A 15,020-nucleotide genomic window follows, 5' to 3' on the forward strand; every position below is an offset into this window, starting at 1 on the left:
GTATGTGTTTCCTGGCTTGCGAGTTACCACGACCACTATAATGTCATGTCCCAGAAGGCTCTTCGTCCACACCGTACCCGTCCCCGTCCTCATCACTTGTCTCATGATAGACAGGATCAGGGCGCCAGTGGTCCTTGAGGACGTCCATAATTTCTTTCAGAATAGGGTCATTCTCAGGACCAGACTCGAAATGCTCGTCAAATTTTCCACGCCTCAAACGCCGTCCCCAGAATGCTGCCTCGTACTTACCCACGCCTTTAAATCGGCCTTTTGAAAAGATGAGAGGAGTGTGATTGTAAGGGCCGACACTGACGATGCCGCTACTGACAATTGACGCAATGTTCCAAGGCGTTAATACATCTAAATGGCAATTAAGGATGTCCGCGAAGTGCCCTGACAGAATGAAATGTCTAGCATCGTTAATCCGTGATTCTCCTACTAATAGTTGCGATAGAGCCGTACTGATTCTCGGCTCGACATCGAAGAAGAAATCAGATCCCGATGGAGAATACTGGGAGAAACTCAGCTCTTCAGGTTCGTGTAGCAACATAGAAGTGGCCAAAACATGATCCCACTTCGAGTTCTTCCGAAATGCTGCTCCTTGGTCCGGTACAGGGAAAGCGTCAATGACATAGTGATAATTTTGATAAATTGTGTCAATAATGGACCAACCGTCAATGCGCGGTCTGATGCCATTTTCAGGCCGAAGACTTGAGCACAATTCCCTCAAATCTTGCCTAACCTTCGTCGTGTATCGAGCACCCCATCGAGAGAGTAACGCAGCTGATGCGAGGTGGACGTGTTCATAGAACGGGCACGTCGACAAGAAACTTCCATCCAATTCTCCAGGCACGTAAAAGATTGTGAGATCTTGACTCAATGATAGCTTTGTTTGGAAAAGGCCCAGGAAGTGGCTAACATCACCCAAGTTAATAAAGCAGCCGTCAGTGCGGATCAGGCACAGGATGCAGAATTCAATGGCGAGGATCCTGTATTTCTGGTCGAAATTTACCAGCTTTTCCTCGAGATAGGGCAATACGCAGTATTTTGCAGCTTCGTAAAGTAGGCGATTGTCGACAGAGGAGAGATGAGGACACCAAATTTCTTGACGGTAATTATGGTTGTAGTCATGGAAGAGAGGTCTCCACTCATCATCTAAACCGGCAGTTTGCATGGGAAGTGGTATAGGAAATCGCGCTTGCTCAGCCGAGAAGACAGCATCAAGGACAGTTGTTTCAAGCGGAGTCCAGTGACTCTTGGGTACCCCTTGGCTGTAGAGCATACATATCCATGTAGGTGCAAGTTTCCTGTTGCTGTTGATGATGAAATATATTCCAGAGGCTAGCACCATTCGCTTGAATGTTTCTTGCTCAGATATGCCACAAGCATCAACAAGCGCGGTACCGCACCGGTCTTTGTCGAGTAGAAAATCGTACACACTTCGGTGTATAAATCGCACTTTCGTCTTTTGCAACGTGGCTAGTGATTCAGAATGGCACGCTTCGGAGTTGTCGTAGAAGACATGATCCACACATTCAACAAGACCTGCACACCGGGTAATCACATTTTGAGCCCTGTCAATGGCTGGGAGATTAGAGAGTTCTTGACAATATGGGAATGTGTTACCAAGTATATGAACCAGGCCTTGAGCTCAGCATTCGTGCAACTTTCAGAATGCGGTCGTACTTGGCCAAAGAATGACTTGAGAGTTTCAGGAGCCGAGCCGTTGTTGTTGTTACGGATCGTTTCAACCAGCGTTTCGTCTGCTTCCAGGATCTGAAAACACAGCGATCTCCAAAACCCTTCCAGGGATTTCTGAAATACGCAGCTGGCGGGCCTGAAGAACCAGAAACTGAGTAGGCGGACAGATTGCGGCTGGGCCCAGACATTCAGATGATCAAAGCCAACTTGGCCTGTGTGAAGATTCTGGTAAATATAGGCCATGAGGCTCGATTTCCCACTTCCAGGCTTTCCACTAAACCAAAAGATTCCCCTGCCTTCTCGAAGCCATGCAACAAACTCATGTTGCTGATGAGAATCGGTGCGGGGTGGTGGATAGAATATCCAGTGGTAGGTATTACGGAACTCGCCCACATGGTTATCAATCATTTTGCGCCGATCATACATTTCGGGAAAAGCCAACCTATCTAGAACTCGCTTTCTGAGAGCATTCGAATCGTGATCTTGAGTATATTTCGTATGAGCATATTGCTGGCTGTTCAGCTGTGCCGTTATATTTGCCTGTGCAGTTGTGATTGAGGACATTATGTTTGTCTCTGCAGCTGTGACTGAAGCTTTAACATCAGTTGAGGCCTGTTGGATGTGACCTAATAGCCTTGTGATGGTGTCCTTTTGGCCTTGCGACAAGGCTGCGAACTCCTTTTGTAGAAACATGACGTCCTGGTCGGCCTTGATACTAGTCAAGAGATTAGTAGGCAGAGTCTAAGGGACAGAAGATTAGGAATTCGGTAGAGACTGTTCCAGCGACGACCCAGAACCCTCTAGCCAAAGCAAAACATGACAGCAAGTGTCACATTTAGAAAGCCTATAGGTTAAAAGTGTCGACTTACTGAAGATCTTGCACCAGGCAAGATTGCAGAGCCGCATCCTGCCGCTTCAGCTCTGCTCGAAGCTTATCAATAGTACCCCTTTTTTTCAAGCTTTTGAGCATCATACTGAGCGCGCTGCCTTTGGCCCTGATGCCCTGATTTTTCTTGAGTTTTAGTTGACTGAGCTCCTTCTTGAGCTTCACCGCTGTCTTTGAGACATCGTTCGCAAGTTGCTGTAGCTTTTTGGCAGGAGGAGGTAGAGTCGTAGGGTTGTTGTTGTTGTTGTTGAGAACAAGGACCAAATCCTTGTTCAAGGCCGTGATGTCCTCGGCGTATTTCTCAATCTTATCGTTCTCATCTAGAGAACCGCGGTCGTAGATTTCCTTGCAGATTTTAGCGGCACCGATGGCCTGTTCGATGAGTTGGAAGACATTGCAGATAACGGAGAGGATAGCAGAGGGCTCCATTGACGGCTAGCGGGGGGACCGTGGAAGGACGTGTGAGAATGTTAGCCACGCTCACGAGGTGTTCAGGTTTGTATCTGCTGGGCTTTTGCCAGCAACGGCAGATGGAAAGCAGAATCATCTGGAATGCGATCAGGCTGTCTTTATTTCGGTGACTCAAACTGCGATTTGCAAGCGCGAGCGCTGATTAGACGCTTTAGCGATGGACAATCAAACTGGTTGTTACACAGGATTTTACAAAATATCCAATGGCAGCGGGAGGCCAGCGACATGAGCAGACGTGGCAGAGCAAGGCAGGATGACAGGCAAGACAGACACGGGGCAGGGTACGCTGAGGCTGACCAGAAGTTGAGCCAGTCCACACGATGCCTCAGTTAGGAAGGCGTGGGTGGCTGGACTGGGACCCCAAAATGTCTGCGTGCAGCTGCTCGAAAACTGCGCTTCTCCCATCCTGATCAGCTGAAGTTGCCGTCTGTCCACAGTCAGGCGGGACATATCGTGTTCAGGCTGGACCACGGCAAGTTGTTGGTCAGTGATGCATTCCTGTCTCAGCTCGCCGCCAGAATTGAGCCCCGCTCATGCTTCTCACCTGGCATTTACCATGTGGTGATCTGAGAGATTTGGCACCAAAGATCACATATAAATGTCTCGCTTTGACTGAATTTGTGATACTCCTGGAGCTGAGTTGTGCTCTAGCTATTTGCTTGCTGTTCCATCACAATGGCTCTGGACAAGACTCCTCCGTTGCCTTTCCCTACATCGGGACCTTTGGGTCCATATGTCAATTATCTGAAAGGTTACCTCACAAAGCTGGGCCGCTACGATCAAGGTGATCAGTCTCTGGCCAAAGCCATCCAACAAGGTCTCGATGAAGGAATTGAACAATTGACAGCATGGAACATCACAAGTGCCGATAACTTCATGTATTATGCCAACTACCTACTTACCAGCTGGATTCCGACCGAGATACATGACAGTCGTTTCATCTATCAAGTTCTCACCGTCTTCTACTACATATTTGATCGACCGGCCCTCTGCGATCTTCAAACGCAGATCTGTCCAGAGTCGATTGAGGGTGACATGCCTAAAATGAGACCACTCTCTGACTGGGTAGTTGGCTATGCTAGACGGATGGGGTCATGGCTGAGCACTTCTGCTTCCATCACAAAAGACTCGTACAAGACTTTCCTCGACGCCAGCAAATACAGGATGAGCGACCCGTGCGACTACCATATTCCAGACCCTGGTTCAGACACTGGGGGCTTTAAAAGTTTCAACCAGTTTTTCTGTCGTTTTCTCAAAGAACCCCATTCCAGTGTCCGGCCTATTGACAAAGACATCAATACTGTGGTCTTCCCTGCAGATTCAACCTTCGACAATGCATGGCCGATTGACAATGATCTCAATGTGGACATTCTAGACCCGGATGCACCTCCATCATATATGGATACAGGGAATGTGGTTGACATCAAGCTTGTCAAATGGCCACTTTCAGCCTTGCTTGCAGGCTCTGCGTACACGGCAACATTCAAGGGTGGCACGTGGGCTCACGTCTTCCTCAACACCTTCGACTACCACCGACAGCATGCTCCAGTGTCGGGGACAGTGAAGGAAGCATTCCTCGTCGAGGGCTGCGCATACCTGCAAGTCGAAGCGGAGGTTGGGGACGATGGCAAAAAAAGGCTACAGCCAAGACGAGGCTATTCGTCAGGTGTTCAAGCCGGGAAAGCCGTCACTGCCCAGCCGTCTGCCCCCGATGGTGCCGGGTATCAGTTCATCCAACAACGGGGCTGCATCGTGATTGATACAACTGGCTTTGCCAATATTGGGATGGTGGCGGTCCTCCCCATGGGGATGGCTCAAGTCTCGTCCGTGAACCTGTCAAGGGGCTCGAAGGTTGGAAATGTTGTCAAGAAAGGCGAGGAGATTTCGTGGTTTGAGTTTGGTGGCTCTGATCTGGTTCTGGTGTTTGAGGCTCAGGCATGTGCTCACGATTTCCCGCCTGTAAATACAAGGCAGCACCCCAGTCCTCACCATCTCATCGGTGAAAAGCTCTGCAGGGTTAGAGCAACTACCAAATAATGCAGCTTTGACACCTGTGAGGACCTATGACATTGGAAGAGAGGTCTACTCATGGACAAATGACGGGGGTATCTATGCGCAGCGAACAAGTCTTTCATTACATATCAGTTGCTTCAGAAACTCTAGTACCCAGGTATGTTGCTGTGCCCATTCACACGAGCATCGACCAACCCCCCCTATTACAGCCCCACATTTAGAGCCTCGTCAAATCTCATACGATCTACTCGGTACAGTATTATCTTCCCCATGATCGGAACTAAGATGCCAAGATGGCTTAAGGCTGGGGATGGGTCGATGGTAATAGGAATAATTACCAAGGCCACTTAATCCCTTTTCGTTCGGGAGCCTCGCCATCGCCACTCGTCAGCTCTCGTGACTGGAGTTCGGCGATTTCCCTATTCGCTTTTACCCCGCGGCGGCTGCTGATACAAACCTTCATCCGAGGTTCAAACTATTAATTCTGGTCAACAGCCGGCCGATTCGAGCATAGCTGCACAGGAACTCCAATTAACACCAGAAAATAAGAATCAAGTTTTCTTGTCAGGAAGTTATTTACTGTTGGTCATTATCTATTTGAGTCTTGAATTTGGCAGCTTGGCCCAACATCGCTCCCTGCATCTTTCTCACTATGGCCTCCCAACGCCTTTCCGCCGTCCTCTCACACCTACCTTCTACCTCGAGTGCGGTAGACAATATGTATGAGTGGCATTGATGTTTCCGTGTGTATATGTCAGGCCAGGGCTGACGATGTGACGAACCAGCGCAAAGCAAAACCCCGACGATGTAGTCATCACCCTCGCCATCAGGACGCCCATGTGCAAGGCCAAGAAAGGCGGACTCAAGGACACGACGCTCGATGGCCTGGTCTTCAAGATTCTCGAGCAGGTCCGACTCCGGAGCAAGCTTGACCCGCGCCTTGTCGACGATGTCTGTCTCGGCAATGTAAGCTGTCTTGTCCCCGCGTCGGAGAAATATCCCGCTGATTGCGTTATCCCATCTATACAGGTCCGCGATGGCAAAGCTGGGTACTACGTCCGAGCCGCGGCTCTCGCAGCAGGCTTCCCAAACACAGCCGGTGCGTCGAGCGTTTCGCGGTTCTGCTCCTCAGGCCTGACGGCGACGCAATTCATCGCCAATGAGATCATCACCGGCATGATTGAAGTCGGCGTGGTAGTCGGCGCCGAGTCTCTGAGTGAAGGGAACGAACGTCTGAGTCGACCCTTTGCCGACGATGTCATGAACGCCAGCGAAGAGGCGAGGGACTGTATGCTCCCAATGGGTAAGCCCACACTGCGCACTCTGGACAGATATGGGAAATTGAACCATCTACTTACTCCTATCTCCCTCTGACAATACAGGCGCCACGTCGGAGAATGTGGCGAGAGAGTTCAACATCACTCGGCAGCGGCAGGACGAGTTTGCCGTCGAGTCGTACCGACGCGCCGAGCTGGCGCAGAAGAATGGCTGGTTCGATGACGAGATTGCCCCTATCACGGTCAAGAAGGACGGCAAAGACACGACCCTTGCCCGCGACGAAATCCGATGGGGGACCACGTACGACGGGATCAAGAACCTTCGTCCGGCCTTTGCAGAGTACGGAGACACGACGCACGCCGGCAATTCCAGCCAGATCACCGACGGTAAGTCGCTCATTCGAGGACTACGCAGATTAAATGCTTTAAGACTCATCCTCCCGTCTTCTTTACAGGAGCCGGTGCTTTAATTCTCATGAAACGCTCAAAGGCCTTGGAGCTGAACCAGCCCATCCTCGGAAAATACGTTGGCACAGCCCTTGCCGGTCTGCCTCCGCGCATCATGGGCATCGGCCCGGTCTTGGCCATTCCCAAACTACTTTCTCGATATAACCTGTCACTGGACAAGGACATTGACGTGGTGGAGATCAACGAAGCATTTGCTTCCATGGCCGTCTATTGTCGGGATTATCTTAATCTGGACTGGACGAAATTGAACCCTAGAGGTGGTGCCATTGCGTGAGTTTCCCCTTTTCCCCCTCCTAGATTTCTTCTTTCTTTCGTCGTAAAAGCTCTGTTCAATATCAGGCCAATTCACACTAACGGATTCTTGCAGACTCGGCCGTAAGTACCTATTACCATGAACATGAACATGAACCCAGAATCAACACGACTTCTTCGTGAAGTCCATCCCCTTCCCCTCCTGTGGAGTCATCTTTTTCGATCAAGACTGACAAACCTCGCTTAAACCACAGATCCATTTGGATGCACCGGAGTCCGACAGATAGTCACGGGTCTCAGCGAATGCCGGCGGAGAAAGAAAAAGGTTCTGCTCACCAGCATGTGTCTAGGTACCGGAATGGGCATGGCGGGATTGTTTATCAACGAGCAGCTTTAGGTCCTTGGTGGAGGGGACGGATGGTCTGCCTGGCCGTGACGGGTCTATTGCAGGCGTGGGACGGCTCGAGAATGAACTACTGTCTTTTCTCATCCTGCCATCTCCAATTTATGCTCCTATGCAGATCAAAATATAGACGAAAAGAGTTCCCAGCTTTGCCCTTCCCGTCGTGCATCGTCACCGCCGCCTTAAAACAGGATCTTGACACGTTTATTCGAAAGTTCAGTTTTGTCCTTGCTGAAACGTGGAAGAGCGTGAGCGTTACAATTCTCCTATCCTCTTTTCTTATAGCCTTGTAACGAAGATGTTCTCTAAAAAAAAAAAAGAGTCTACTTATCAACATTCGTCGCCACCGTGGTTATTGTGGTCGTAATCCTCGTCACCGTCTTGTTGGTCGTAGTTATCCTCATGTCCCCCGCCGTGAGGGTCGTAGTGATCCTCATAGCCGTCGCCGTGACGATCGTAGTCATCCCCCTCGGGGTTGTCGTGATCATATTGATATTGGTTGTGCCCTTCTCCTTCATCCTGCCAGCCTTGGTCATCGTCACCTTGTCCATCTCCCTCCTCCTCCTCCTCATCATCATCACCATCACCATCGTGGTCCGGATGACGCGCCCCATGTAGCAAGTGATGGTGCTTGGGTGCATTTTCAATCATTGAGTCGAGTTCGTGGTCGTCCACCACCCCCCGCAACATCTCCAGATAATGGGCATCCGGATTCGATTCAAAGTAGATGATGTCGTTGATCTGCTCGAGCGGGTGTCGCACAGGCAGGCCGTGGTCTCCGACAGAATCTCCGGTCTGGGCGGCTGTCAGGTCCTTGTGTAACACGGCGTACATGTGGCGGGTCGGGTCGGCCGTCACGAGTTGCTCGCAGAGATCGGCCAGATGTCTAGTCAGCTCGGGGATCTCGTGGTGAGAAGATTCTTCATCTGCTATATGTGAGAGACAGGAGATAAGAAGTGAGGTATTAGCAAACCACTCCCCGTGGGCAACGAGGGGGGGGGCCTTGACTAACCATCTCCCTGGTGTAGGTCCACGAAACGGTGCATGCCGTCCCAAAGCTCTGCCTGAATCGCCGAAGTATCGGGTCCGCCATGTTCATGATCTTGATGGTCCTCCATCTGCGCGGTGTCTGGAGACGTCGTTTCCTCAATGATTGTTCTGAGGCGGGGATGGATGCTGTATGAATGCGCACTCTGCCCCGAGACTATCGCATGTCTTTTTATCTTCAGGCGAATCGCAGAGATCCGGGGCTAGAGAGTCTCGATGATTACCATAATGTCACATCGAGTCCCGAGAGGAAAGCCTTGCCAGGATATAGAACCACTACAAGGGTCTATCGGTTGAAGAATGAACTGGGCGTTCCAGTTCCTATTCATAGGACCAAGCCTTGCACATGTCTGTCCTGTCCCGTGTTGCCACCATTGTGCTCACTTGTTTGCTGTCATCCAAGTGCTGACGGGCCTTGCCACAATCCAATCCCCATTTGTTGGACGTCTTCAGCCGTGCAAAATGGCCTGACGAGGCCGGCAAGGTGCCAGTGACTTGCCACCGAACCATGTTTTCCTTGCAAAATGCCTTGGGGCGGAAATGAAACTGATGGTATAATCTCGTATCGCCTTTGCCCCAAGGAACAAAAACGGGGAAAGCCCTTTGCCAGAATGTATGCTGTTTGCGGTACCTTCGGGGTTCAGCATATAAGCCCCGCTCGACGGCGAAGTAGCGTCCCTTTTTTCGGGTCCCGAATAGACTGATCCCCTGGTGGCAGTATTCTTGGAACGATTCGAGAGGATCATTCTCTCGCCAATTGCCACGATAGACCGTCTTGTCGTGATGGATCCTGGGTCATGCCGAGAGAGAAAGAGCGGAGGGAGACTGATATGAGCCCCTTCATAAAGAACCCAAGGTTTGCCTACATCGGGTTCTCTTTTCCCTGGCGACTTTGTCTATCAACTCTCAACCCTGTTCCGTCTAGTATTCCATCCATCCCCTTCCAAGACCAACTGGGACTGCCTCGAAAACAATCATGAACAACCCGCCGCCGCCGCCACATCAGCCACCGCAGCAGCCGCCGCAGATGAACATACCACCTCAGCCGAACCTAGGCTCCCTCGGAGGATTTTGCGTTCCAGCCGTCCTTTCAGTCATACTCAATACCAACCTGACCTTCGCCCTACAACATGCTCTCCAGCACGGGTACCCACTCAGTCAACTTCGACTCGTTACATATCAGTTAGTCTCTCAATTGGGCCTCATCTACAATCCTTCGTTCCAGCTTCACTCTCTTGTGCCACAACAGATGTGGCAGCCGAACGCTCAAATGACACATCAGGACTTTGAGAATGCAGGTCAAACCACGGCCCAATTGGCTGGGTTAATCAACCAGTTCAACATCCCAGGAACGACCGGCGTGGGGGCGATCATCTTGCTCCCACCAGCCCAGGGTCCCAATGGTCGAGCTTCAATGCACGCCGTCGTGGTTGCGCCAGGACAAACGCTTCGCTTCTTCGACTACGCAAACCCGGCGCAACCGAGAGAACTCACTGTAGCTTGGAACGCTCCGAACTCGACGGTGAGATTCCTCGCAATGTTTTGGTACGCCGACATCAATCAGAGGCAGCACATGACTCCTCCTCCTTCAAAGACCGGTCCATCCGCACCGGGGGGCTCGTCCTCACACCCGGCCGGAGGTTCGTCCACGCATCCCATGATGGCGCCCACCTCAGGGGCACGCTGAGGTCGATCGATGCGGTGGTGCCGAGTTCTCTCCGCTGGCCTGGCTATAGTGTCACACATGTGTTATAGTCAGAACAGGGGGTGCTTGAGGACAACGACACGTACGGGATACGTAAAGCTTGTCACCTATAGCTATTTTGAAGCATTACTATCCCCGGGTTGAGGAGTCGCCGCCATTCAATTTCTGGTATTTTGGGCAAGTGGTGCACTTTACTAGGGGGTTTCACTCAAGTTGCAAACATGAACAAATACAGAAGAGGTTTCCTGCCAAATCTGATATTCTCTGCCCAAACAAAATCAAATATCAATTTCACCATAGCAATGCCTACGGGCATTATACGAGAAAACTCGCCCGATTTTACGAGGAAAATACGAGGGCCAAGATGGATTTTCAAAGCTTACCCCGATTGGGCATCTGGATTACTGCTTGTAGATAATTGGCTGAACAGTTTTCCCCTCGGCATTGCCTGATTGGGATATCGTCGCACCCAATGTCGTAGGTAAGAATCGAATGCACGAATCAATATCCTCTCCCTACGGCATCTGCAACTCGAATTCCGAGACGGAGGCAGAGTCAAAGTGAGATGAGATACCTACCATCAACGCTGACATTATGTGTAAAATAGCGAGCCCAGGCGTTCTGCTCACCTCAGGAAAAATTTGGAGGTGGAATTTTCTCTTCAAGAGGAGCGTGTTCCGTGGGTTGAAAGGTAGTAACAAATGGGGTACTTTTTTCTGGGCCCTTTCAAGATCCAGACTGTCACGTTTGCAAAAGATACCATCTGGAGGTGAGCGCCTTCCTGGTGCGGTGAGGTTGCTTCATCCAGATAGATTCCCAGCGACGAACATCGTTGTGGCGAGACCATCCGGCGCAATCCCCATCACAGGGAGACATTTACCTCTGTACCTCTGTACAACCGAAGATACAGTCATACTTGTGGCAGGCACGTCCATTTTCAGTCGTGGATTACTTACCCGTTCAGTCCAAGTGCGGAGAAATCTGGCCTTTCCTGCACTCGTACTCAAACGCGGTCTAGCTACGTCATCTAATCAACATCTGCTCCACTCAGATGAGATTTAACAAGGCTTGTTGAATCTTAAACGAGCTTTCTGGGACCACAATTGAAATGTTCCAGGTTGCAGACGGGGATCTGTGCGGCATCGAATCATCGAGAATGTTTGGTTTCGGGAGAAGGTCATGAGTCGGCGCCGAATCTGGCCTTGTGTCTTCAGCATTTACACGGGGTGTATTCGTGATTCGTCAATACGGTAAAATGTTCAACGCATGGAAATGACGTTATGTATGTAGTGTCGAACTGCAGCGTATCAACCAGGACCTTCGCATTGTGGAGGCGTACCCAATGAGGGACCACATCTTCGAGACACACATCATTTGCAATGACAACAAGGAGTGACAAACGAAACTAGCTCGTTGCAATATAGGGTCTTTAGAAGAGAAAAATCGTTCCTCGTACTCGCATTTTGTGCAAGTCCTCGCTAAGGGAGGTGATCTGCTGGTCTTTTCACAAGGCTTCAGCCATTTCCCCTGTAACATCATTGGCTGGATCTTCAACTCGGTGGGACGGAGGGTCATTTGTTCCGAGTGGAGACTTAGTATCCGAACTCGAGTTATTGTATGGACTGTGACTGGCCAGCTGCAACACTAGTCGGGAACAAACAATTACACTAATCCCCTTTCCGGAGATACGTGCCATGCGACCCTTAACACCAGAGAATGTGCATAAAGTTCGCCAAAGTACAGAATAAATCGATATTTCCATCGTATATCAAAAATGCCAAATCCCTTTCTTTTGCGGAGTGTTTGAATCGCTAGGAGTCCTCAAGCGGCAGCAACAGAGTCTCAAAGATGGCGGCGTCGGCGACTGACGAAGGCGCAGAGCAAACCGAGTACAAGGCGAACGATGTGAGAAGCACATCTTCGCAGCTGGAAAGGCAGAAAACAAACGACGCAGACGAAAGCCCCCTCGAACAAACCACGAGCCGCATCGAAAAATATCCCACTGGCATCAAGCTGGGTCTGATCCTGCTGAGCATTTACTTGTCCGTCTTCCTGGTCGCACTCGACAGGACAATCATTGCTACTGCGCTTCCCAAAATCACCGACAAATTTCAAAGTTTTGCCGATGTTGGTTGGGTAGGTCGATGTCCTTCCTTCGCAGCGGCTAGCAGGCAGGAGAAAAAAAGTTGCTAATGCTCCAGACAGTACAACGCCGGGTTTCTGTTTCCCACGACTGCCCTCCAACTCCTCTTTGGCCGATTATACACCTTCTACTCGCCCAAGTGGATCTTCCTCACTGAGGTGTTTGTGTTTGAAATCGGTTCTGCGATATGTGGCGCCGCCCCGAACTCGGTCGCCTTCATTTGGGGACGGGCGGTCGCCGGTTTGGGCGCCGCAGGACTGTTCAATGGTGCCATGATCTTGATGATGTACGCGTCGCCTCTTGAGAAGAGACCTCTCTACATGGGTCTCCTCGGTGCAGTCTTCGGGGTGGCCTCCGTTGCCGGTCCACTACTTGGAGGCGTCTTCACGACCAAGGTCAGTTGGAGGTGAGTTCTCGCTCCCACAAAAATTCGCAAGAACAGCAAAGCTGAGTGAGATCAAGATGGTGTTTCTACATCAACCTCCCAATCGGTGCGGTGGTACTCGCGTTCCTCTTCCTGGTCATCGACGACATGGAGCCAGCTCTGGGTAATTTACCACTGAAAGAAAAAATCTCCCGGGTCGACATCCCCGGCACCGTTGTTTTTATCCCCTGCATCGTGTGCCTGCTTCTGGCGCTTCAATGGGGCGGTCAAAAATATGACTGGTCCGATGGCCGAATCATCGCACTTTTTGTCGTCTTCGGTGTCCTTCTCATCGCTTTCGTCGCCATTCAACTATGGCGGAAGGAGGCCGGTACAGTACCACCTCGAATCGCCACGCAACGGACCATTGCCACGGGAGGGTTTTACGCCTTCTGTCTCGGGTCGTCATTCATGATTGCAGTTTACTACTTGTCGATATGGTTCCAGGCCATCAAAGGCGCATCGGCAATCCGATCTGGATACTCGACGCTACCCTTCATTCTCGCGCTCGTCGTTTCGTCCATCATATCAGGAGCCTTCGTCACGAGGGTAGGGTATTACAACCCGTCAATACTGGCGGGCGGCATCCTGACGCCTATCGGAGCCGGGCTCTTTACGCTCTTCACCACTCATACGGCACACCCTATGTGGATCGGTGCCCAGGTCCTCTACGGTTTCGGTGTTGGACTTGGCTTACAACAAACCAACATCGCCGCGCAGGCCGTCCTGGACAAGAAGGACGCCCCGACAGGAGTCTCCCTGGTATTCTTCTGCCAGGGTCTCGGCGGCACCATTTCCGTCTCACTCGCCCAAAATGTCCTGGACAACAAGCTCATATCTGGTCTGAAAAACATCGCCGACATCAGTCCACATGACATTGTCAACACCGGAGCCACTGAGCTGCGTCGTGCTTTCAGCCCCCAACAACTGCCGGAGGTTCTTCGGGTCTACAACCACGCCTTGGTAGTTGTCTTCTACGTCGCCCTCGGTTTTGCCTGTGCGGCCATCATTGGAGGCGTCGGCATGGAGTGGAAGACGGTGAAAAAAGAGAAACCTAAGAAGGACGAGGAAAAGACACCGGAGATCAAAGAAGAAACCAAGACGGAATAATCCCCCCCCAGGATTCACAAGTCCTTCACGAATTGTGATTTAGCGCTGCATTGTACAACAACTACTTCCTCTTCTCGAGCGAAATCCCTTCTCACTAGAATTTTCTGCAGACTTTTTCGCAACTGCGCGTGGAATGAGAGTTTAATGAAGCGACCATACCACTGTTATCTCTCTTCAGAACATACAGGTAGACCAATTGATTGCTGTCTACGAGGTGTCTAAATATCCTCTTTTTCACCTGAATCTGGCAAAGGAACATTCACTTCTCAACACCACATCTTCCTCATCTCCCAGAGGAGATTTGGAGGAGAGGCGAGGGTCTAGTGCCATTATCTGTGTACTGAAGTACCGTGCCGCCAGGACTATGATAGCAGCGTCCGAGGACCGAGACGAGGGTCGAGTCTGCTGCTGCGAGGGTAAATGTGAAGGTAACAGAATCTCCAGGAACGCGACCGCATGTCTCCGCTACGGTTGTGTGGAATCCCCAAGCAGTGATTAGTGCGCATTGACTGCGCAATGAGGGCGAGGCACCGCTGCGAACCTGCAAACAGGACATCATCTTTCATCGGGCATGTATGTTCCTCCCATAAAATATTGCTATTAATGTCTTCCTATCAGAGACCCTTTCAACAGTGTCAGGCACATAAAGACGGTAAGCAAGGCGTGTTATCCGATACTGGCTGTGCTGCCCAGGAATAAACCTGGACTAGAGATGAATATTTGTAACATAATTGTAGAATCTTATTGCCTTGCACCTTGTTCGAAGTAGGACTGTACACAAGGGCGATAGGGTCACCTGAGTGAGAACCTGCGTTCTGCCAAGGCCGAGTGCCAAGACTGACGAGGCTACCCGCACCTCATTGGAGGGCACGAGTTATGCGGTCCGCAGTTGGAGCCGCGACCTGCACCTCCATCATCAAACCCCATAACATCATCCTTGATCTCGACTTTGTTCTCCTGTCGACTTTCAACTATTGTCTTAACAAATTCTTTTGTTTCTTTATCGCAACATTCCTTTTTGACTCGATGCCTCCCTCCTCGATAGAATCACGGCAACCTCGACCGGTCCTTATCCCCAACCTCATTTTCTCGTAGAACCGTGAATCTCCCACTTGTCGAT

The 15,020-nt window shown here is 50.8% G+C and overlaps 6 protein-coding genes across 6 annotated transcripts; 4 read left to right on the forward strand and 2 right to left on the reverse strand.

Moving 5' to 3' along the window:
• Positions 1-43: 43 nt before the first annotated feature.
• On the reverse strand, positions 44-3,016 carry AYO21_00289 (hypothetical protein; the record flags this gene model as incomplete). The annotated part of the gene is made up of 3 exons (XM_022650279.1): positions 44-1,574; positions 1,640-2,416; positions 2,571-3,016. 3 exons carry the CDS (start codon positions 3,014-3,016, stop codon positions 44-46), a joined length of 2,754 nt encoding a protein of 917 aa, XP_022517605.1.
• Positions 3,017-3,733: 717 nt separating this feature from the next.
• On the forward strand, positions 3,734-5,095 carry AYO21_00290 (hypothetical protein; the record flags this gene model as incomplete). The annotated part of the gene is made up of 1 exon (XM_022650280.1): positions 3,734-5,095. The coding sequence occupies one exon, from the start codon at positions 3,734-3,736 to the stop codon at positions 5,093-5,095; it is 1,362 nt and encodes a 453-aa protein (XP_022517606.1).
• Positions 5,096-5,723: 628 nt separating this feature from the next.
• AYO21_00291 (hypothetical protein) lies at positions 5,724-7,090 on the forward strand (the record flags this gene model as incomplete). Its single annotated transcript, XM_022650281.1, has 5 exons — positions 5,724-5,791; positions 5,857-6,037; positions 6,101-6,374; positions 6,454-6,735; positions 6,804-7,090. The coding sequence occupies 5 exons, from the start codon at positions 5,724-5,726 to the stop codon at positions 7,088-7,090; spliced, it is 1,092 nt and encodes a 363-aa protein (XP_022517607.1).
• A 711-nt stretch (positions 7,091-7,801) lies between these two features.
• AYO21_00292 (hypothetical protein) lies at positions 7,802-8,589 on the reverse strand (the record flags this gene model as incomplete). The annotated part of the gene is made up of 2 exons (XM_022650282.1): positions 7,802-8,400; positions 8,484-8,589. 2 exons carry the CDS (start codon positions 8,587-8,589, stop codon positions 7,802-7,804), a joined length of 705 nt encoding a protein of 234 aa, XP_022517608.1.
• Positions 8,590-9,494: 905 nt separating this feature from the next.
• AYO21_00293 (hypothetical protein) lies at positions 9,495-10,205 on the forward strand (the record flags this gene model as incomplete). The annotated part of the gene is made up of 1 exon (XM_022650283.1): positions 9,495-10,205. The coding sequence occupies one exon, from the start codon at positions 9,495-9,497 to the stop codon at positions 10,203-10,205; it is 711 nt and encodes a 236-aa protein (XP_022517609.1).
• Positions 10,206-12,071: 1,866 nt separating this feature from the next.
• Positions 12,072-13,900, forward strand: AYO21_00294 (hypothetical protein; the record flags this gene model as incomplete). The annotated part of the gene is made up of 3 exons (XM_022650284.1): positions 12,072-12,359; positions 12,429-12,772; positions 12,829-13,900. 3 exons carry the CDS (start codon positions 12,072-12,074, stop codon positions 13,898-13,900), a joined length of 1,704 nt encoding a protein of 567 aa, XP_022517610.1.
• Between the last annotated feature and the right edge of the window lie 1,120 nt (positions 13,901-15,020).

The sequence above is a fragment of the Fonsecaea monophora genome, assembly GCF_001642475.1.
Source record: "Fonsecaea monophora strain CBS 269.37 chromosome Unknown Scaff1, whole genome shotgun sequence".
Lineage (NCBI taxonomy): Eukaryota > Fungi > Ascomycota > Eurotiomycetes > Chaetothyriales > Herpotrichiellaceae > Fonsecaea > Fonsecaea monophora.